The sequence below is a fragment of the Myripristis murdjan genome, chromosome 6, assembly GCF_902150065.1.
Source record: "Myripristis murdjan chromosome 6, fMyrMur1.1, whole genome shotgun sequence".
NCBI classification, from domain to species: Eukaryota; Metazoa; Chordata; class Actinopteri; order Holocentriformes; family Holocentridae; genus Myripristis; species Myripristis murdjan.
In genome coordinates, this window is record NC_043985.1 from 22,718,826 (window position 1) to 22,741,500 (window position 22,675).

A 22,675-nucleotide genomic window follows, 5' to 3' on the forward strand; every position below is an offset into this window, starting at 1 on the left:
AAAAATGCCATACAAATCAGAAAAAAGGATGCAATTGTAAATGTGGACTTCCTCTCCATTGTTTCCTTTCCACTCTTGCAGTCTCTCCCATTAGCTTACATTTTCTTACATTGTAATTTTGTACAGTTTTTTTTTTTTTAATCATTATTAATCTGGTTTGCATGCTCAGTTGGTGGAAAAATAAAGTTGAGATTGTTCTCAATGACCCCTGAATGGAAGACTGACATGGTTTGCATTGCTCGACCAGGGAGCCCTGTAGGCACATGAGGTTAAACTGTGTCTGTGCATGGTGTCCTGTTACAAACAGAAGTAGGCCCATGGCATGGGAGAGAGGTGGGGAGAGGGGGGTGGGCGTGGGGGTAGAGCTGAGGGGAGAGGGAGGGTTAGGAGCCGGCTCTGATCTCACTACCTGAGGAAAGCCACTTCAAGGGCACTGGAGTCACACAGCACACAAGCCTGAGTCCAGAGGAATTCCACTGCCACAGTCACAGGAACCAAAGTCACAGCTTTCTCTACTTGAGAGGATTACACCGCACCTGGTTGGAAAAAGGTAAAGTATGGCACTATTATTTATATGTAAGTCATATGCAGTTGTGTTGATATTTTTATTATCTGACCTAGTTTTGGTGGCTTATGGCTGAGGTCTTTAATACTCAATCTTTTGCTTCATGCCTATATAAGGCTTGGAGAAGTTACAATGAAAATGGCATTACTAATATGTTGTTTCAGTTTGTGTGTGTGTGTGTGTGTGTATGTGTACAGGGCTGATGAATTATTTCTTATACACATTAAGTTTTTTTTTTTTGCCAAGTAAGGATGCATGTCTGTCTTCACACTTAACTGCATACTTGTCTGATAAATTTGTCTCACCGTATTTTGAAATACAGACCTACATTCAAATGTGGGCTGTCCTGTGTGTTTATATTTTCATGCCCGTCTGAGGTCTCAGCACATGCTTAGCCAGTAGACTGCTAATTCTGGCCGTTGAACTTTGTCCCACTTGGTCACTGTCCAAGTCATATGACATGGAAAAAGAAATCCAAGACTCGTCACCCAAACCAAACAAATATTTCTTTTTGGAATTTTACGAGGACATTGCTTTCATGGGACTAAGCAATCATTCACACGACACAATAAAATGTTTTTGTTCCTTGCCTTCTTCTTTTAATCCCTTATCAGTGAGTTTTCTCTATCACATTAAGGATACACACTAGAGACATACAGTGCAACTCTCCTGCTGACACAATGCCTACAGTGAGACGGCACAGTCAAAGTCTTCTGTGTTTTATTGTTCACTCTTTGTAAAAATGCTGTGATGCACATCACGTTTTGTTGCAGTTGGAGAATCAGCCCAGTCACCAAACATTCCCTCCTCTTACAGAGACATAATAATAGTGGATTGAATAGTTCTGCTGCTTTAATATTGTAAACTGTTCAATCCATACTGGGGCTCAGGTCTGCCACTGATGTTTGTTATGGCTCTTCACAGTGAGCTGTTATTTCCACTCAGAGGGCTGATGACTCAAAAACCCTGCCTTTGCCTTCTATCTTAGGACTCTGCAGAGATGGCAGAGGCACATCAGGCGGTGGGCTTCCAGTTCACCGTGCGCCCTGATGGTTTGGACTACAAATTGAGTCAAGAGGTCATCAAAAACATCTACCTGTCAGGAGTGACAGCATGGAAAAAGCGAGTGATACAATTCAAGGTACAATAGCCGGCACTTTAGCATCTAACTCTGGTTACCACGATTTTATTACCAACGTGAAGTCTCAATAAGCATAGAGATGATGAACATGTGCTTTAATAAGGCGGCATTACCTGGGAAAACAATATGCTAAGATATTTTCAACAGCTGAATATACATAATTAAAATTCAGGCTTATGTTGAGGCTAACCCAAACACTGCTGTGTGGTTTTCCCCCCTCAGAATGGTGTGTTAGCTGGAGTCTACCCTGCCAGTCCATCCAGTTGGCTGATAGTTGTGATTGCCATAATGAGCACATTGTATACCCGGATAGATCCCTCACTAGGAATGATTGACAGCATCAAGGAAAACCTACCATGGAGGTTAGAAAGTCCCTGCAGCCAGTATCTTCATGCCATATCATGCACCATCATGGTTCAGTTTTTAAATCTCTGAAACTGTGGCTTATGTCGATGTAGTTTAGGCACTAAGTCAGCTTTCTACTTACACAATGTGCTTATTCAGCATCTACTGACATTCTAATAATTATTCATTTTCCTTGTCCTGTGAATGACAATATAACAAGACCAATGTTGTGCCCTCTCTGAGCAGAGACTGTATGTCAGTGCAAACCCGCACAGTGCTGAGTGCCATCCTGTTTGCCACTGGTCTGTGGCTGTTCCTCATCTACCTCTTGAGATACACTCTCAAAGCCCTGCTCTCCTACCACGGATGGATTTTTGAATCCCATGGAAAGATGAGTTCATCCACCAAATTGTGGCTGGTGTGTGTCTCTTCTGTTCTTGTCTCTCTCTGTCTGTATCTTTCTAATTATACAAATAAAATTGTGCTTATATGTTGAAATAAGGAAAGTTTTATAGAGGCTTTTGGTGTTTTTTTGTCAGAGCTTGGTGAAGATGTTCTCTGGACGCAGACCGCTCCTCTACAGCTTCCAGGCCTCCTTACCCAGGCTTCCTGTTCCTTCAGTGGATGACACCATTTGCAGAGTGAGGCTGGGTTGAATTCAATTAGATAGATTAATTCTTCTTAAACCACATTACTTTATCTGTTGTGTTTCCACATAATGCTAGCCATTTTTTCCTGACAGTAAACACCATATCTTCCCACAGTATCTTGAGTCTGTCCGTCCTCTGCTCGATAACAAACAGTACAATCAAATGGAAACTTTGGCCAATGACTTTAAAGAGTCCCTTGCGCCACAACTCCAGAGATACCTCATCCTAAAATCCTGGTGGGCAACAAATTATGTAAGTAGTCTTTACAGGCATTATTGGTTCATACTTGGGGCTATAATCCGACTGAATTTGAATGTTTGACAATATGTTACCTATCCTAGGTAAGTGACTGGTGGGAGGAGTACATCTACCTCAGAGGCAGGAGTCCTATCATGGTCAACAGTAACTTCTATGTTATGGTAAGACAGACTGTCACCACATTTATTGTCTATACTGTTGAAGTATACCAATGGTGGAATATGTTCTTATTTCAGTTGCTTAGAAATTATGCAGATTTAAAAAAAAAAAAAAAAAGTACAAACTACATTCGATATTGTTCATGGGGACTGCTGAGGAAAACAAAATAAATGCAATTAAAAAATAATAGCAAAATATATAAAGTTAAAGAGAAGGTTATTCACAAAAAAAGTGCTTTGCTTGAATGTAGTCTGGGAGGATTTAATGTCACTTTAATTTTTTTTCATAATGCCTGCAACCATCCGCGACCCTTGTGAGGATAAGTGGTTTAGAAGATGAATGAATCCCTGCAACCAACATTATAATTCTAGATGATGCCTTTTTCATTTTTATTTCTGTTTACTTGTATTATGAATTCATGTGTCTGCTGGGTTTGTCCATGTGTTGTGTTTATTTGTGTGAAGGACCTCTTGTATGTGACCCCAACACATCGGCAAGCCGCGCGAGCGGGAAATGTGGTCCATGCCATGCTGCAGTACAGGCGCAAGCTAGAAAGAGGAGAACATGCCCCTGTAAGTCTTTCTTTCCCTTTCCATTGGTCTTCCATCTTCTCCTGATCCCTTTCTCTCAAGGTTTCATGTTTTAACTTACCTATTATAAAAAAAAAAACACACCATAGTTCCTCCCAATTCTTCTTCTTCTTCTTCTTCTTCTTCTTCTTCTTCTGCTTCATCTTCTTCTTCTCTTCAGTCTCTTCGTGCTCTTGTTCTTTTTCTTCTGCTTCTTCTTTTTCTATTCTCCCCTTTTCTCCTGTTTAGCTTGAAAATGAAATATGACCCATTCTAATTTAGTTGTTGTTAGTACCTATGGCAGGAGGTGGCAAAGTGTGAGAGTGGCACAGTGAGGGCTTGATAACCCTATTATAGTTTTTACGTATGCTGATGACATCCAAGTCATAGTCAGAGACAGGAAAGTTGTAAACATTGGAGCGCCTTCAGGTGTAAACATTAGAGCGCTTTCAAGTGTAAACATTAGAGCGCTTTCAGGTGTAAACATTAGAGAGCTTGCAGATGTATATGAACAAGCTTCCTTAGCCAAAGTAAACTGGGGGAAAAGCGATGCCTTGTTATCTGGGACCTGCAGGCAGGACACCATGCCACAGTTGGCAGGAGAGCCCCAGTGGGGTGAAGATGTTTGAAATATTCCTGGGCTTAGATTGAGGAATGCTACAGTTAATGGACTCCTAGTTTGCTATGTGGAAGTGGCTGCTTTCCAAGTTGTTATATCAGGGATGGGTGATGGTAATTAATAAGCCAGTCACATCATCTCCCCTTGGCTGTGCTGGTCCCTCCTCAGAACCTCCTACAGGAGTTGAAAAGGCAGCTGGTGGACTTTTTTTTCCTGGCCTGGGCAGTATTGGCTAAGGGCTGCTGTCATTCTTTGTTATCTCTTGTGTCTGACAACAAAAAGTGAGAGTGGTTGTTTGACCACAAGTTGCTCTTCTTCTTTTTATCACTCTGTCTCCTTAAACAATTTTCTTTCCTGTGTTCTCATTTTAACTCATGTGTGATTTAATTTTCTTCCTTCGTCTCAGTTGAGGGCTTTAGGGATCGTTCCTATGTGTTCCACCCAGATGGAGAGGATGTTTAACACCACCCGCATCCCTGGTGTTGAAACAGGTGAGCAGTGGTAAAGAAATGAACAGGTTTCATAGTTTAACAACTTCATTGTGTGTTTGGGTTTGAGGACATACTCCTGGTCAGTAAGTGCAACTGTGTTCTGCTTCCTAATTGATTATTTCCTTGTAATTTCCTTGTAGCTGTTGAGGTTTTTTTTACAGCCTATATTCCCCTTTGTTCACACATCAATTCTGTCTTCTTCGACCTCTACCACAGACATTGTGCAGCACCTGAATGACCGTAAGCACTTGGTTGTCTACCACAAAGGCCGCTTCTTCAAAGTGTGGCTGTACACTGGAGGTCGCCACCTCTTACCCAGTGAACTAGAGACACAGTTTCAGAGAATCCTCAATGATACATCAGAACCCCAGCCTGGAGAACTGAAACTGGCTGCCTTGACTGCAGGAAATAGGTATACATCCAAACATGCTCACAAACACAAACACATACATGGGTGAAAAAGTGGAAATACTGTATATCTCATGGTGAAATCCTCTTCTAGAGTTCCCTGGGCTCGGGCTCGTGCAAAGTATTTCGGCCAGGGAGCAAACAAAGTATCTCTGGACGCCATTGAGTCAGCCGCCTTCTTCCTGACGTTGGATGATGAGGTGCAAGGTTATGACCCCGCTAAGACTAATTCACTTGACAGCTATGCCAAATCCCTGCTGCATGGGAAATGTTACGACAGGTATGTACAGAAGTAACAGGGAGGAGTCAGCTGTTGGGTGTGGGTTTGGCAAAACTTTTGGTGGTTAATTTGCTTTGTTAACTTCACACTAATTTCACAGGTGGTTTGACAAGTCTTTCACCTTGATCTCCTACCCAAATGGAAAAATGGGTGTGAACGCTGAACATTCTTGGGCAGATGCACCAATTGTAGGACACATGTGGGAGGTACTACAAATACTGATATAAGTCAAAGCTGTAATTCCAAGTGTTATGTAAATTATATTGCAGTATTTTAAAATGACATTCTTTTCTCTGTCTTTACGCAGTATGTCCTTGCAACAGACTGTTTCCACCTTGGTTACACAGAAGAGGGACACTGTAAGGGTGATGTCAACAAGGGCCTGCCATACCCCACTCGACTACAATGGCAGATACCGAAGGAGGTGAGGCGTAACATTCTTTACAACCACTTAACTATTTGTTTCATTGTAGCTTTATGGTTGAATTCGGGCGGTGCCAAATTAATTAAAAATGTACTGGTTTTCCCCCCTCTTAGTGCCATGAGGTAATTGACAGGTCATACCAGTTTGCCAAGCAGATAGCTGATGACGTGGACTTCCACGGTTGTCTATTTAATGAGTTTGGAAAAGGCCTGATCAAGAAAAGCAAGACCAGTCCTGATGCCTTCATTCAGCTGGCCCTGCAGCTGGCACAATTCAGGGTAGGGCTCCGTCATCCACTGTCCTTTTACTGGAATCACATTCACATTGTAATCAACAAGCATCACTTGAAATATTGCTCACTTTTTTGCCTTAATCTTATGTCCTATAGTCACTATATGAGTCATAATCTATCTGTATTATAGGACCAGGGAGTGTTCTGTCTGACGTACGAGTCGTCAATGACACGTATGTTCAGAGATGGACGGACAGAGACGGTGCGCTCCTGTACTTCTGAGGCTGTTGCCTTTGTTAGAGCCATGGAGGACCCGGGTGCAACAGTGAGCAACAGACATGAACACACATATGCACACACTTGCACACACATGTGCACACACACCATCAGACGAGTACTCAGAAACCGACCACAGTAAAGGAACACCACGAGCGTCACAACTGACAAACACACATGCTCTTTCAGTCGTTCTCTCACAGTAAACAATTAAGATTTCATCCTGAATCATCCGACTTTCAACATATTTGCTGTCAGATTTGTGTGGTGCCAAATTATATGAGTAACACAGTGTACTCTGCTGGTGTAAGAGGTCACCAAGGTCTTTGTCACCAAGTCCCTATTAGGACTTGGTGACCAAGACCTAGAAACAGTTTGTCAGCTTCTGGACTTTGAACCCCCCTGACATTCTGGCACAGAGAGTTAGCTGGCCACCCACTTTGACGCAGACAAAATCCATTTCAGATGTCATGACGCTAATATGATATGCAAAGGTTTGCCTCTGCCTCATACGCACAATACGAAGATGCAATGCTGGATTCAGGGATTTGCTGTTACTATGAATATTTTCTTGTTGTTTTTGTGACCAGAATGCCCAGAGACTTGCCCTGTTTCGTAAGGCGGCAGATAAGCATCAGAACATGTACCGTCTGGCGATGACTGGTTCCGGTATTGACCGTCACCTCTTTTGTCTCTACATCATGTCCAAATACCTGGGTGTTGAATCTCCTTTCCTAAAGCAGGTTAGTGCTAAGATTGCAGCTGCATGGATGTATGCACAATAAGTCTTATTGTTTTCATCAGCTTGTTATGATCACTATATCAGAGAATGGCCTGACATGAGTAATTCCTCCAGAAGCTTGAGTTAGCTGTTTCATGTCTATTTTTGCACATTTGGTCCCATTCCACTGGCAGGATACTGCATGGAAGTTCATTTCCAATTTATTCTTAACACTGACACTCACCGCTTTGCATATCTTGATGAGTGGCTTGTTACTATCTTGGTTTTAAGAATTGTGTTTCAGCCCCACAGTCATATATCTGAAGCAAGCATTGGATTTATATGTTGAAAATGTCAGTTTCTAACTCTGCTCTTTGCCATACTCTAATGACTGATTGTTTCTAGGTTCTTTCGGAGCCCTGGAAGTTGTCCACCAGTCAGACTCCTCAGCAGCAGCTCAACCTAGTCGACATCAACAAGTTCCCTAAATATGTTGGCGCTGGTGGGGGATTTGGCCCAGTGAGTTCACCAGCTAAATTTTATAGGAACAGACAAAATTACAGCCTCAGCTTTAGTTTCATGTTGCTCCTTTCTTCAGTTGGGAAGGTTTTGTGTAGTGCAATAATGGCACTGCTCCTGTGCCCCCAGGTGGCCGATGATGGTTATGGCGTGTCTTACATCATTGTTGGAGAGAACCTCATCACATTCCACATCTCCAGCAAATTCTCCAGCCCTGAGACAGTAAGAGCATAAAAAGAAAGGTTTTTATTTTTATGGAGCCATACCTTTCAGAGCATCATTAAACATTTAGCCATTTTTCTCTCTCGCCTGCAGGACTCATTCCGTTTTGGTCAGAACATCAAGAAGGCGATGCTGGATATCCGAGCACTTTTCAAACTTCAAAATGACGTGAAAACGGAAGAGCAGGCAAAGCACACATGCCTGGAAAATGGGAAAAAGCAGATGTGAATGGATACTGCAGGATGGAAGGCCGGATCAGTGGCACATACATCCTGCGCATGTTTCCTTGCCATGTTTTTCATTCATAAAAACAAAGATCAGCAGATGTTGACGTCTCAAATTATCTTCTGGTGACAGATTGCACTTTTGATGTACATGTTTTTTTTGTTTTTTTTTTTTTTTTTTGCTGTTGTTGTTTGTTTTTTGGAGGATCATGTGAAAACCGTAGGAGCTGGGTTTACTGTCAAATCTGTTTGATGAAAGACATTCTTGTTATTCCTCTGAATTATGTCAAATATTTATACTGTACTTTTCAGAGCTGCATTTGATATGGTGCTGAGGGATGGACATATTGTTGAATGATGGGATTTTTTTTTTTCTTTCAACAGTTGATAGTGTTTCGGTTTGCTTATATATAAGGGAAGACATAAATCTTTTGGGGGATCTGTTAATATGTGCATATGTAAACTTGTAAATATATCTACCGTAAACATTCACGACTATATGTTTGGAAATCTGAATGTTTCATGTCAATATGAATAAGTGCATTTGTCTTTTTTTTTTTTTTTTTTGTATTCTGATATACAAAAACACCTTACACCCAATGCACAAGTCACCTTTGCTAACCAACAAACAGTGCACATATGAATCCTTACAAATATGTAGCTCATAGCTCATAAACAATGGTAGGAACTCTTCCCAAAAACATCAAACATACACAGGGAGACACTTCATTGTAAGATTACTTTTTTATTATTTTAGTTGAGGAGATGAGGGGGGTCCATCTTGTTTCTGATATCCATGTGAACATTCACAAAGGCCTTGCACGAGGTGCCTGAACAACAGATTCATCCCAACCACTAGGGTAAGCAAAACCCACGTGGACTCATCAGTTGGAAGCTTCATTACAGTCAGTCACATCGCTGCTTGTACATCCTCTGGTAACTTTAAGGAAGGCAGAACTAACTGAACTTGAGCGAAGAGAACTGGGAGGCTCACTGGGCTTGTTGCTAGTTGGCGGTCAAACCCAAGATAATTATAGAAGCACCATTACATTGTTTTAAAATCCAAAAATCCTCACATCATATGACCTTAAATACAACAGATGATTGGAGATGAGAACATGTTTATCTCAAATGGATAGGGATTCCTGACATTGATGACCTCTAACTATGTCAAAATACCAATATACAATAGGCCTGGATCTGAGGTTGATTACATAGAATCAATTTGTTAATCATGACATATGCGGGTAATATCACATTTTTTGATTCTTTAAGATCAGTGCAGCTCCCAAACAGTGGGCAGGAAAAAAAAAAAAAAACAATCTTCTATTTGACTGTATATTTATTGGTTTAGGCGGGGACAATACAAAAAGTCAAAGTAATAAAAAAAGAACCAACTCTGGTCACACTTCTCAACTTTCTTTCAAGGCATCAGTTACGGCAATGAACTAAAACTAGTCTTTATAACTGTACAAAGTGAACGGACAAACAAAAACACCATCACATATTCCACTTGCTTGATGAGAGCAATTTTTTTTTAAAAAGAGCCAAAGAGGCAACAGACACCAGACTTCTTAAGATTCAAAATGAATCAACAGTATCAGATTATTGTCTTCATCATCATACTCTTACCAGAAGCTGCCTGCCAATCAAGCGCATTTTCAGTTAACATGACAGAATACAACAGACACAAAAGGCAAAATGTATTTTTAGTTATGCTCTATTTCTCACCAATTGTTATCGTGTGTATAGATTGAGTCCATTGGGTGATGACATGCCCCTTTGGCCACTGTGTGGGGCAGCTTTTCATGTGGATACACACCAACCCAGTCTTTTCTGTATACATACTATATGTGTATATTTTAACACTCTAGGATGGTTTTGTAGTTTATGTGTCTAAAAACACTCAGCAGAGCTCTGGGGTTTCCGGTCTATGATGTGGTGAAGGAGGATTAAGAAGTTGCACCGGGGGTTGGGTTGACATTCTGGGTGGCGGCTTGCGGTGCTACCTCTATGATCCGAGGTTTGTCAATGATGCGAGCCGTGCGGTTTCCTTTCTCTACAATGCCGATAATCCATGCCTGGTGGCCCTCGCCGTATTTGGGGGATTTGATCTCGGCGCAGAAGCGGGCAGCTTGCTCCCGAGGCAGACAGATGAGCAAGCCTCCTAAAGGTGGAACGCAAGGAGTGAAGGGTCAGTGATAGAAGATAAATGTTTAAGGGAAGGAAATAGGGCTGGGCGATATATTGTTATCATGATATAGATATCATCTGTGACTTCAAATATTGTAATATCGTGTATCGTGTAATATCATTTTTAAAAGCTGTATTACAGTAGAAATACAGTTCTCTGAAGTCATTAGGCTGTTCAAGCCATTTTATTATTTGTCTCTCCCTGCTTGGTCATTATATCCACATTATTGATGATTATTTAGCAAAAATCTCATGTGGAAATATCTTACGAAAGCACCAACAGTCATTCCATCAATACTGTCACAGTATTGATAGCAAGGTGTTTGTCAAAGATACGGTGATAATTGATTTTGTCCATGTCGCCCAGCCCTAGAAGGAAGTCAGATGACAGCAGAATATAGTGAAACCAATACTGTGTCACACACTCACCTGATGTTTCAGGGCAGGTGCCGTGCATGAGTCCAAACATGTTCCCGCAGGCCTTGGACACGGCAGCCATCTTGGCGAGGACTGGGAGGTTGTGGATGACAAATGACACCTCACTTCGCTGTTGCCGTGCCAATGTCTGAGCGTGGCCAAGGATTCCAAAGCCTGTGATGTCGGTGGCCGCGTGGGCGTTGAAGGTGTGCATGAGACCAGCCGCTACAATGGAGGAGTGAGAACATTAGAGGGGTCGCTCTTTTAAACAATCTGTATAACCTACACGAATTCTTTTAACCTGCTGATGTCCACCTAATTCCACCAGTTTAATAGGAGCAATAGAAAATAGGCCAACATCTTTTTGTAATTTCTTATTCAGCCTTTAAATTTGACATACAAATCAATGCAGTGATAAAATCTAGTCTCCCCTTCCCTGGCCTCTCTTCATTAGCTCCCAGTGTGATTTAGAGTTGGTTTTAATGTTTGTCTTTAAAGCTCTGATTGGCTTTGCTCCTTCCACAGGGATCACCTCTCATCCCCTGCATCCACAGTCAAGATTTAGCTCATCTCACCAAAAACTACTGGCAGTTCTGTGGTTGAGGCTTGAGGGGGTTCATGCACCCTGTGGAAAAGCCTTATCGACTCCATCAGATCCTTCCTCACCGCTGACATCTAGGGCTGTACTCGACTCACAGTTTCCAGAGTTGACTCAGAGTTGGCATTTCAATGTGACAAACTGAATATTTGGTGGTGTACTGGAGTATGCTGCTGCTGTTTTGCACTGTTGTTGTTGTTTGTCTGTTGTCGTCACAGTTTTTTTTTTTCAGCACTTTGGTCGATAAGTGTAAGAAGCTAGCAAATCCCAATTCCTCAAGTGAAGGAGGACAAGATTCTCACATTTCACCGGTTTATTAGCTCACATGATGTTCTTTTTACACTTTTTGAATACTGCATATTAGGTTTAGCACTCCACTAAAAAAAAAAAAACATTCTGTTGCTCCAACCAGCACTTTGGTCAATGTTAGTTATTTTTAAAGGTGCTTTAATAATATGCTGGCTTGACTATTTGGGAATGAATGAATGTGAGTGTGTGTGTATGTGTGTGTGTGTGTGTGTGTGTGTGTGTGTGTGTGTGTGTGTGCATGTGTGTCCATACCTGTCCTGTTGAGCCGAGCCATGTTCATCATGGCCTCATGGTAGGCCAGCTCTACATCCTCCTGGGTTACCACCAGCTTAATCTTGTTCCACTTCTCAGGCTGAGAAAAAACATATGGCATGTGGCTTAACAGGGTCTCTTAATAAACAAGAACTGTCTTCAGACCAAGTGATTTATTGGAAAGTAGGCAGACTTACAATATCTAGCCACTGGTGGACTGCAACAGCCACCTGCGTCCCCAGCGGCTTGGTTAACACCAACACGTCTCCTGGCACTGCATTGTCTGGCCTGAGAAACAACAAACATCGGTATGATTATCATCTCTACAACAGAATGACAAGTTTTACTGAGGCACTTGTGAGTGGGACAAGATACATGAGAATGTATTTGATAAGAAAAGATTCCTACATGATGAATTCGTTGGGCTGGCAGACTGTGGTAGCAACTCCACCCATAACAACCCAGGGGTTGAGCACCGTCTGTCCCCCTGTTACAGATGTGCCTGCCTCCTCCGATGCATCCTTGAACCCCTGGATGATCAGTGGCATGACTTTGTCTCTCTCCTGCAATGAGAGCCGGGCAAGTTGGAGAAGCAGAAACAAACACTCAGAGTGATTCTTAACACCCTCCTTTTTCACAATTGTTGAAGTGAAAGTTCACCCTAAAACAAGATGGAAACCCAAAAATGTGGAAGCAGAGTGTAGCACAAGCCATTCTGTTTATCTGAGTATTTCAACATATCTGCACCTGTTTACAGGCAATTCAGTTTCTCCTACAAATGCCTAAAATTACACATTTTTCCACTTCTTTTGAATTTTACCATAAACTAGAGACCCAATAAAATGCCCTTAGAGGTTACAAAGTCAAACAGTGGAATTGCTATGTCATTTCAATAATATTGCTCACTTTAAAAGACCCAGACAAACAGTTGTCGTTATGTGCTTTCTTTGTTTCGGTCCCTCAGGCCTCTTACCTTCTCTGACATTTTGTTGCTGACTCCCAGAAGCATCAACATGTTGTCACACTCTGTCACTCCCATGGCATACAGGTCACTTAGAACATTGGCACAAGCAATTCGACCCTGCAAGAACAAAACACTTAAAATTTAAATCAAACAAAGGACTGATGTGTAAAGTCTTCAGACGCAGTAATGCAGAGGGGCAGCAAAGCATTGGTGTAATGTGTCAAACGAGGACCAGGACCACATTTCGGTGAACACGGTATGATCCTTACCATCATGTAAGGGTCATCCACAATGGGGTAGATGTAGTCTGTTGTCTGGACCAGTGAAAGGCCTCCATGTCTGAGGGGGATCACACACGTGTCCATACCTATGCCTGCAACAAACAATGAATTTTCACTCTAATCAGTATTTTGCAGGTCAAAGAATCAGTGGCTTTATGTCCATCAAGTGAAACCGGACATACCTAGCCGAGGCATGACTGCCCCAAGGAACTGTTCATCCTCTTGATAGTGGTTCTCCTGTAGACTTTCTAGTAGCTTCTGTAACACCTCTTGGGGTACCTGTGGTCAAGACAGTAATATCTATTTTCAAACACAGCATAAAACCTTTTTTTGTAGCAGGAATTTATGTTCATTTTCATGGTCAACACTCCATCTAAAGCACGAGTTCATAAGGATTTCCAACCTTGCAGCCTGTGCCCTTGAGCTCAGCAAAGCGTGTGAGCCTGAAATTCTTGTCCAGCTCATAGCTTTCTGGGTTAAAGGACTCCCTCACCGACATGTCTGGAGAAACTTTGGGCCCTCACCACTAGATCCAATGACAAAACAAAAATACAAAGGGAAGACAGGGATGATGAGAAATGTCAGAAAGAGCAAAGAGAGTTTCAAATCCACAGTGTAAAATACCAACATTAAAATCCTTTTACCACACTGATGCAATGGTGTAAGAACTGCATCCGCCATAAACAGTATTATACTTGCATTGGATAGCTGTTTTGAGTCTATGTACACTGAATTAGTCCCTATCAAATAAATCAAACTGTTGTTCAAAACAGCAGCTTTGTAAACAAATGTGCTGCTCCTTGCAGCAGTCCAAATAACATCACGAAAAAAAAAAATTGCATGGCTGGTCAACTGGTCAAATCAAAGTTTCACTGTCCGGTAGATGATTGATAAAATTCTGCTGCAGGTGCAGCTGCAACATCTTTTCAATGGAAGAAACAAAAAAAGTCTGGAGTGGATACACTGGTGAGGTTGTTGGCTGTAAAATGTAGATTTATGGCGCTTTTGCACAAATTTCCCTGGAGAGATTCATGCAGTGACATCACACACACGCACACACACACACTCATACACACCACTGACATGAACCTTGGTGAGTTCAGATTTACGAGTTTTGGGGGAAAAAAAAAAAAACAGACGTGGATGACACGCTTGCCACCTGACAGAGGTGCCGGTCTTACGAAAGCATGATGCTGCTGGCTGTTTAAATAATGAACTTGACGGGCCTCGCTTTGCTGAACGTCAGTGGATTTCGGGAGCATTCAAGAGACAAAACGCTGCCAAGTTCATTCAGCGCCTCGGCTCGGGGCTAACAACAACACTTGTGCACAGCAGCGGTAAAGTGAGCCCTTCACACCGACACGCACTGAATCTGTAGCCGGTTCCCACTCAGCGTGCAGGCAGAGACCCTGACAGCCGTGCATGTTCAGTTTTTGTTTTGCTGAAAATGCAGTTTTAGTTTCCGTGCTGGCTCTCGGCAGCCAGCGCTGATCCATGCATGAGGTGATGAGCATAACGTCCAGCAGCCGTGCGCAACAAAGAGGCGAGAGCGCCCGCCTCTGCGGAGCCAAACAAACAAAAACAACACACCGTGCACGGCGCGCACGCTGACTTTAACGCACGGATAGTGAACGCCGCGCCGGCCCGCTGCATATTTCTAAGTTAAAAAGTTGCCGGAGAGCACTGAACAAAAATGTCGGCGGCGGAAAAAATTAACCCTTTGCTGTCCCACGCCATGCGATGTGTGCAACATCACAGTTCGTATCAATAAAACAACGCCACACGTGCGCTTTGTGCAAAGATTATGATGATATGTTGCATTAGCAGTGTTTACAGTGGACCTAGATGCGGTTTTAGGACCAAAGCGGAGTTATATTCTTGCAACATTTCCCCTTTAATTGCTCTGACCAGTTCATCCTTACCAGTTTCACGTTAGCGGTGGATCCCGACAGAAGAGCGGGGACAGTACCAGAATGCATTGGGGAGGAATCGGGAGTCCTGCAAGAAAGCCTGATCAAAAATCAGACATGTTTGCCTCTAATCTTACAATTGCACCACCGATATTCAACCTAAAATACTTTAATAAACACATTAAGATACGTATACAAATATGATCGCTTCACGGGTTTAGTAAACAAAATAGGATTTATAATACAAATCGGAAAATGCACAAGCTCGCAAAGGGTCCTCTGCCAGCACTGTGGCGGCTTTGACATCCCCTTTAATGAGCTGCGAAGTCTGGCAATAAAAACTCTACAATGGAGTGTACCTTTAATTAAGTATTTTCCCTCCAATTAGCCCAGTACAAAAACAATTGAGATTGGCCAACTCTTGAGCGCACAGGAGGGTCGAGCTGCGGTGTTTTACCTGCACTGATCGTTTTAATTGTCTTTCCCCTGCAGCGTGTTTGCCCCATCAGGCTAAAACACACTTTATCTACAATCATGCAGGCTAAACCTATGGTGCTTGAGGAAAGTTCAGCCAGCTATATAACCTCTTTATAGGCTGATTATTGTTTTCAACGTGCAACAACAAAGAGAAGAAAGTAGGGACACGGTTTAGGCGTTAAAAGTTCATATTTAATGATGGAAACAGTCAAATTGTGTTCATATTAATTGCACAGTGGGCAGAAATGGAAAAAAAGCTATAACTATCACAGTATTTACAACAATTGCACTGAAAAAGAAACAGACCTATTTTCCAAATGCTGCATATACTATATATTTATATACATTTTCAGCCAGATCTGATGCATCCACATTTGCAGAGGTGGCCAAAACTATATCAAATATATGTCTCGATTGTGTGTAGTTTATGGAGGAGATGTGGATGGTGCACTACATATAACACCCATTGCAGAACTGATCACTGAAAGGCACAACTCACATGGGACATTTTCCCTTAAAATTTAATTTGTGCAAAATACAGTAGCCTACTGATTCTGTTTAGTTTCAGACCCGTAGCCCTGCTAGCCATGGTGTAAGACGGTGGGGAATATGCCTTTAATGCTGTAATGTAAACAGTAAGTCAGTTGTGATCATGAGAATAACTCATTTGTCAGCCATTGTATGATTCATTAGCATGTAACAACAGATCACAGTGACTTCTACACCTGCTGCAATCTCCTGTTCATCTTGCTTGTGAAGTTTAAGTTTTCTTTGTATATTTAACATCTGTTTCCAAAGAAGGAATCATTGAGACACAAAAGGCAGTGTGTGTGTGTGTGTGTGTGTGTGTGTGTGTGTGTGTGTGCATGAAAGAAAGATACAGAGACAGAGAGACAGAGAGGTCAAGAAAGAGGCAAAAAAATATATATATATATCAGCAACCTACTTGATTTGGTCCAGTATTTTTTTCTTTACAACCACAAAACAGAGCATTAACAGCTGCAACATAGAATATCTAAAGTGGTACAATGCGTCAAGTCAGAGGAATAATGAAGACAGCAAAAGCAACATATTTGTTGCAAGGCCATGGTGGCAGCCCTCGAAATCAGCCGGTCATGTTCTCCACCGTCTCGACCACACTGGCAGTCTTGTTATAATCACAGCCTAGAGAAGAGGGAACAAAATGCATGAAGTATTACAGTTTATATTTTAAAACACATTAAATGTGGTGCGTGTGTGTGTGTGTGTGTGTGTGTGTGTGTGTGTGTGTGCGTGTTCAGATGTGCCACGCCACATGTGCATTTGCACGCATGTCACAATGAAAACAAACTTTGCTGTGACGCAAGAAAGACTAGTGTGACAGTGAGGCTGAAATGAAGAGCTGACAGAGAGGAGACAGTGCCTGGCGTGAAGATAATTAGCTGACATTTTGGGAAGCTGCATGAGAATGTCAAATGTCAGGGGGATAGCGTGACTAAGACATATGAGCCAATGAGCTACGCTAGCTAGCAACACCAGTTTGCGTTGGTGTGTGTGGGCTGGGGGAAAGGGATAGTAGGCGAAAAGGGGGGTGTGGGTGTTCTGAGAGCACTGACATGTGGGAAAGGGTTATGACAAGGGAGCAGACACTAGGATGCCGGAGTACAGAGGCACAGATCTCGATTACTGAATAAAGGGGCACGATATGCCGGTAAATTCCCCATGTGTGTGCTGCATATGTGGTTGTGCAGTTCATACTTGTGCAAGGTCCGTTCAAGACATCCTCCGCATCTGCAGCATCTGTAAAGCCAAAAGAAAAATGAGATTGACCTATAGACCCAAATACTGCAAACCCGCTCTTTGCCCTGTAATTCTGTAATTTACTCATTCACATAGATGTCTATGAAGTACCTCTTTTCAGCCTCCTTCTGGCTAGTTTGATCTGATCTTGAAGGATCTGAACCCAGTCTCGAGGACCGGGAAGCTTCTCTATCCTATGTGCAGTGCAGTACTTCTCTGTAAACACTGGACACAGCACACAAGACTGCATTAATATAATTAATATAGCCTGAAAAATGTCATTTATGTTAGTCATGTGCATCTCATATGTTTGCTATGCCCTGGTACAGACTAACAGACTGATGAAATCTGTTGTAATGCCTGACTAGAGCCTGCACCCTCCTACCTTTAATGGCTCCCACAATGTTCTGGTCCAGGCCCTTGCGGTTATCGTTGAGCCCTCTCTTCCTCTTGCCATTGGGCAAAGAGTTAGCCAGGGTAGCATCATCAAAGAAGGCACACACCTGAACACAGAGGATATTCACCAAGCCACACACTTTACACATCGCCACAGAAACGCAGTCCTACCTCTCAAACACTCAACTCACTATGCTTTTAATACAAAAAAATGTAAATGATTACATAAGTGTTGATAATAAAACATAAATAACCAGTGGTATTATGTAACTGTAAAATCAGTCACATTAAAAGGAGCCAATGAAATGACTGTTAAGAGATTCTAGATGCCCACCAGTTTGCGGAACAGCAGGCTGCCGGAGCGTGTATAGTTGACCAGGATGGAGTCTAGCTGGGCCTTGGAGATAAACACATCATAATCCTCCGCCAGCCGCACCTCGGACTCAAAGGGAATCAGAGTGGATCAGTTAATTGTGAAGGATCATGAAAGGGGAAAGTGTTAAAGTAACACCTAACAGCTGCCATAATCTCCCCTTACTCATAAAATCATTGTGTGAGTTATTGCAAATGCAAGCATGAAGGTGGCTTTGCAAAACACGTCGTGTTTACTGTCTGTGACTTTCTTACAACTTTGATTTGAGTGTGTGATCTGAAGTGAAATGCGGGTTCGCGATTGCATCAAAGGACGCCTGCATTTGGCAGCGGCATCTAATGAATACACATGTTGGCAGTAGACTTTCAAGTGCTTAAATGAAGTCATAAATATTGATTTACATACTACTTTGAAGAGAGATGCTTCACTGGAGTTGAGCATCTTGTAAATGTGTATTCCCACATATTTAATTTCTGTAAAATATGATTTGTCACAGTCAAGTCAGATTTGATTAAAATAAACAAAGTCCGACAGACTGCAGCGTGAGATTTTAATTCAGTGTCCCTAAATGTGCAGGCGACAGCTTTAAACAAATGTACATGGATTCAAACAACTGTTGAGAAGGGGCTCACCCAGATGATTAATTTCAAATGAAGAAATGTTGTCTTTTGAGAGAGGGTGATCAGAATGGAGTGGATACTGAATTAATAAACCAGAGCCAGAAATTTAGTACTCTTTAAATCACAGGAAGAAAACACATGCATGGACCCACAAACACGCGCACACATACACACACTACCGGTACCTCTATGGACTGAGGGCCCCTCTGTTGGCTGAAGGGATTGTGTGTATCAGTGATGGCTACTGGATTCTTCTGAGCTGGCAGTGCAGAAATCTCGGGAGAGACGTGTTGGGTGCTGGGTGTGGATGAGTCTTTCTCCATCTTGTGGTCCTCCCTCTTTTCAGATTCGACCGGTGCAGCTGTAAGTGACGAAGGTGCCGGAGGGGAGACAGCGGCTCTTCTGTTGGACGCCGTCAGTGGTGTCACCTTATAGATGGGCCTCCTCTTGCGGGGCCTGCGACGTGGAGCGGGGCCAGGCCCGAGGCGAGGTTGGCATTGTGGGGCTGCCTGCTCCTGCTTTTCCAGGGAGGCTGTAAAGACGGTAGCATAAGGGATTGTTTTGTATTTGAATTTGTCTCTCTCTTTCTCTGTCAGCATGAGTGTTTGCGTACTGACCTTTTTGAGTCTGCATTAGCCTCCTCATGGTACGTAGTTCCTGCAAAATAGCCTGCAACGTCCCCTTACAGTTACACATACAGCAGGGGCTTTCTGATGCAGCAGGAGGGACGATGTCTGCGGGACAGTAGTGCAGTGGTTAGCGATCATCTGCTCAAACATCTGGCACCCACAGGACTGCAATGTGTTTACATGCAATTTCTCTGAAAAGACGTTTTTGTGAGTGTGTTTGTGTGTGTTAGATAACACAAGTCCAATCAGTCTGCCTGGTGAAGGTTTGTCTCTCTCGTACAATTTAAATTACTAACATGACTCAGTGTCAGCCTGGTATCGACTACCACACACAACACACACTGTCTGAGTGTGACGTATTCTCTCCTACAAGAAAAAACACTTGTCAGGTGCTGTACTCTATACACTATCTCTCTTTCATGTTTTAATAATCATTAGAAACTTTTGTTCTTTCAGAAACTGAACCTGTGTCTGCTGGTTTTTCCCTTCCCACGTATGCTGTGCAGCCCTACCGTTAGCTTCATTCACTTTGATCAGATCCTTGGTGTTGTTGAGGATCCGGAGGGCTTTGGAGCGGGTGCTGTACTGGCTGCAGCCCGGACCATTGGGGACAGGGGTGGATATGGATGAAGGTGAAGGCCCTGGATCCCCTGCAGGGCTCCAGCTGTTGGTTTGTTGGTCCTCCAGGGCGAGAGACAAGGTAGCTGGTTGGTGTGCCCAGCTCAGGTGCTCATCTTGGGGCTCCTTCTGTAAGCTGTCCCGCTCCGCTCCAACACGCTGATACACCCTGCCGGCCTTGTCACTCAGAAGCCTCATCATCCCAGTGATCTGCCTCTTGATCTCCATGCCCTCATCCCCTAACCAAACTAAACAGAGAACAGGGTGTTTAGTGAGATCTGCCACGTTACTTCCATTGTACATCATGGTGACAAACCCTTGTATAAATGGTGCATACCATCAGGCACAGCAGCATCTTTAGGCTCTCCATTGGCATCTTTGCAACTGGTGTTCACCATATATGATGGATCAAAAACTGTAGCAAATGCAGTTAGAGTTTAGCAATTTTTCACAATAAAAAAAAAAAAAAAAAAACAGTCGGAGTGATGGTTGAGAGAGCTCCACAAGTAAAATTGTTTTGTTGCATTCTTGTGAGGAGGATCATGCAGGCTGATGAAAGCTGTGATGTCAACCAATACACAGCCCCCCTCCCATCCCATGCAGATTCCACCACCTGTAGGTGGTATGAAGTAGTGTAGTCTAGATAGGTGGTCTATAGCTTTGCATAGCTTCAGCAAAAAGTGAACAATTTGAGCCGATGTGGTGCATTCAAAATGCGCAAAATGTTTTTATACTCTGGTCTGTTCGCTTAGTTGACTGCTTCTTAAAATCAAATCTGAAATAACATTTGTTGAGACCGGTGCCTAATAATATTTTTTTTCATTTCAGACTTAGTCTATATCGTCAGAGTTATAAGGGAAAACGATGCAGACTACCTAGCTATTGTCGTGGCCATCTCTTTTGTTTACAGAGTCGTCACTGCTGGCACACAGCGCCAGACAAATACCCAGACACAGACGCGCATCTTGCAAGGTCTTGCATTCAGAAGCCTACCTTCATCCGTGACCAGTTTAAAGCTCTGTGACTTCCTTCTCCTCTTCCTTTCCCCAAACTCCATCTTACGGATGTATGTACAGTAAGTCGTAGAGTCGAGATCGCTCTTCAGAAGACGAAATCAGTGAAAAGGCATACACTCACCGGGATCACTGTCCGTCCGCCTTATTAATCAGTTAAATTTCTGCTTAGGCTGGTCTACAGATTCTGACATCGGCAGATTTCTTTCACTGGGTTAAGCTTTAATGGAGCTGAAGATCGCCAGGTTACTGTTACACATCAGTGTGTAAGGTATTCCTGTTTCCATCGTGAGGCTGGTCCTTTTTCGCTATGTAAATAAATTAATGACTTTAATATTAAAAATTCGTCACATCCCTTTGCGCCACCTGATGGTATGTTCTCATCTGAAAGGTCGAGTCAGACATTTGCCACCAGTGTCCAAACAATGGACTGGAATCTGAACAAGAGGTGTAATGAGACCACTTTATCATTTGGTCGGCTGCAGAGAAACTTTTCCCCCCTTAAATTCCCAGATTGCCATGATTTTACTCGTGTTATTTTTGTTGCTTTCAGTTACAAATGATTTGAATTTGTAGCCTGCAGTTTTGCAGAGCAGACATGCAGATTTCATTGTGACAGGTGCCTTGAAGCACTGATCTTAACTTGATTACCGGTGCTCAGATCCCTTATTTAATCTTATAAACTGAGCTGTAGCTTTTATTTTATAGCTTTTCTGGCAGCTGTTAATCCAGGTCTGTGCGTTTGAACCTGATACAGTGAATCACAGTGCAGACTGCCACCCTCAAAAAAGGAGAACCCTTTTTTTTGGGGCTCAGTAATGACAGGAGCAAATCAGTGCTGAAGAACTGAGTTTAATAATGTCATTTCCCCATCAACCCGTCATCCTCAGGCATAAAATTCAAATAAAAAGCTCAGATTAGTAACTTTGTCCTTGTGCACACAGATTTAAGACTAAGTTGGAACTCATTGTTACTCTGCTTATCTGCCTTTTTCTCCCCAAACCTGACAGTTGCTGCAGAATGGAAAGATGTTGTGGTAATTATAATAGGATGATAAGAAGGACTTTTGGGTTGTTAAATTGATTTTACCCATGTGTTAAAATTTTAAAAGCGACACTTTAGCTACTGCTTTTTTTTTTTTTAGTTTGTATTTTTCAGGGTGCAGCCAATCCAGCAATGTGACAGCTAAATGTTCAGCTCAGATGCAATAAAAGATTTTATTATTATTATTATTCAGTTGAAATAGGTAAATACGTAGGCTACTCAACAGGCATTTTTATTGCTTTTTTTTTTAACCAACACGATATTGTTGAGAAATAAATTTAGGCTATTCTTCTAAACACTCCAATACGTCCACTATTAATATTTCACTTTGGAATAGAGCATTTTCTCTTTTCCACAACCCGCCTCTGTAGGAGTGTGAATGCCCAGTTTGCTGCTCAGTTGTCATCTATATTCATACCTCATATAGGAACACAAGCGAAGAGAATAATTTTCATTTATACGTGTTTTCACTTCGGACTTGTAGTCTCTTTATTAATGGCTCGGGGAATAAATCCTGGTGGTTTGTTCTGGAAATGGATTTGTTTTGGACAAAAAGAGAGACGTCTTTGGGTTAAAATAGTAGCACAAATTTAAGACAGAGAGCTCAGTTTTGTTGTTTCTTGAATTCGCATCATGTTGTAGGCCTACACACACGCAAAACCACAAGAAACGCTCACTGCTGCAGAAGCCTTATACACG

General features: G+C 42.4%; 3 protein-coding genes across 4 annotated transcripts; 1 reads left to right on the forward strand and 2 right to left on the reverse strand.

Moving 5' to 3' along the window:
• The first annotated feature begins 1,555 nt into the window (after positions 1-1,555).
• On the forward strand, positions 1,556-8,590 carry cpt1b (carnitine palmitoyltransferase 1B (muscle)). The gene is made up of 18 exons (XM_030053592.1): positions 1,556-1,706; positions 1,929-2,068; positions 2,298-2,469; positions 2,591-2,692; positions 2,816-2,953; positions 3,043-3,120; positions 3,583-3,690; positions 4,713-4,797; positions 5,014-5,209; positions 5,300-5,485; positions 5,586-5,691; positions 5,793-5,909; positions 6,023-6,187; positions 6,332-6,466; positions 7,008-7,160; positions 7,544-7,657; positions 7,787-7,879; positions 7,973-8,590. The coding sequence occupies exons 1-18, from the start codon at positions 1,566-1,568 to the stop codon at positions 8,105-8,107; spliced, it is 2,364 nt and encodes a 787-aa protein (XP_029909452.1). The 5' UTR covers positions 1,556-1,565; the 3' UTR covers positions 8,108-8,590.
• Positions 8,591-9,316: 726 nt separating this feature from the next.
• On the reverse strand, positions 9,317-15,326 carry sephs1 (selenophosphate synthetase 1). 2 transcript variants are annotated; one of them, XM_030053593.1, is made up of 10 exons: positions 15,040-15,326; positions 13,521-13,643; positions 13,300-13,396; positions 13,106-13,209; positions 12,846-12,953; positions 12,281-12,435; positions 12,070-12,160; positions 11,873-11,972; positions 10,726-10,938; positions 9,317-10,270 (listed from the first exon to the last, which is right to left on the reverse strand). In XM_030053593.1, the coding sequence occupies exons 2-10, from the start codon at positions 13,614-13,616 to the stop codon at positions 10,056-10,058; spliced, it is 1,179 nt and encodes a 392-aa protein (XP_029909453.1). In that variant the 5' UTR covers positions 13,617-13,643; positions 15,040-15,326; the 3' UTR covers positions 9,317-10,055. The 2 variants fall into 2 exon arrangements, with proteins under 2 accessions (XP_029909453.1, XP_029909454.1); XM_030053594.1 differs by lacking the exon at positions 15,040-15,326 and adding an exon at positions 14,299-14,439.
• Positions 15,327-16,460: 1,134 nt separating this feature from the next.
• Positions 16,461-20,976, reverse strand: bend7 (BEN domain containing 7). The gene is made up of 10 exons (XM_030054239.1): positions 20,913-20,976; positions 20,257-20,334; positions 19,814-20,167; positions 19,290-19,406; positions 18,858-19,204; positions 18,014-18,121; positions 17,669-17,786; positions 17,395-17,508; positions 17,242-17,283; positions 16,461-16,668 (listed from the first exon to the last, which is right to left on the reverse strand). Exons 1-10 carry the CDS (start codon positions 20,974-20,976, stop codon positions 16,610-16,612), a joined length of 1,401 nt encoding a protein of 466 aa, XP_029910099.1. The 3' UTR covers positions 16,461-16,609.
• Positions 20,977-22,675: the final 1,699 nt, after the last annotated feature.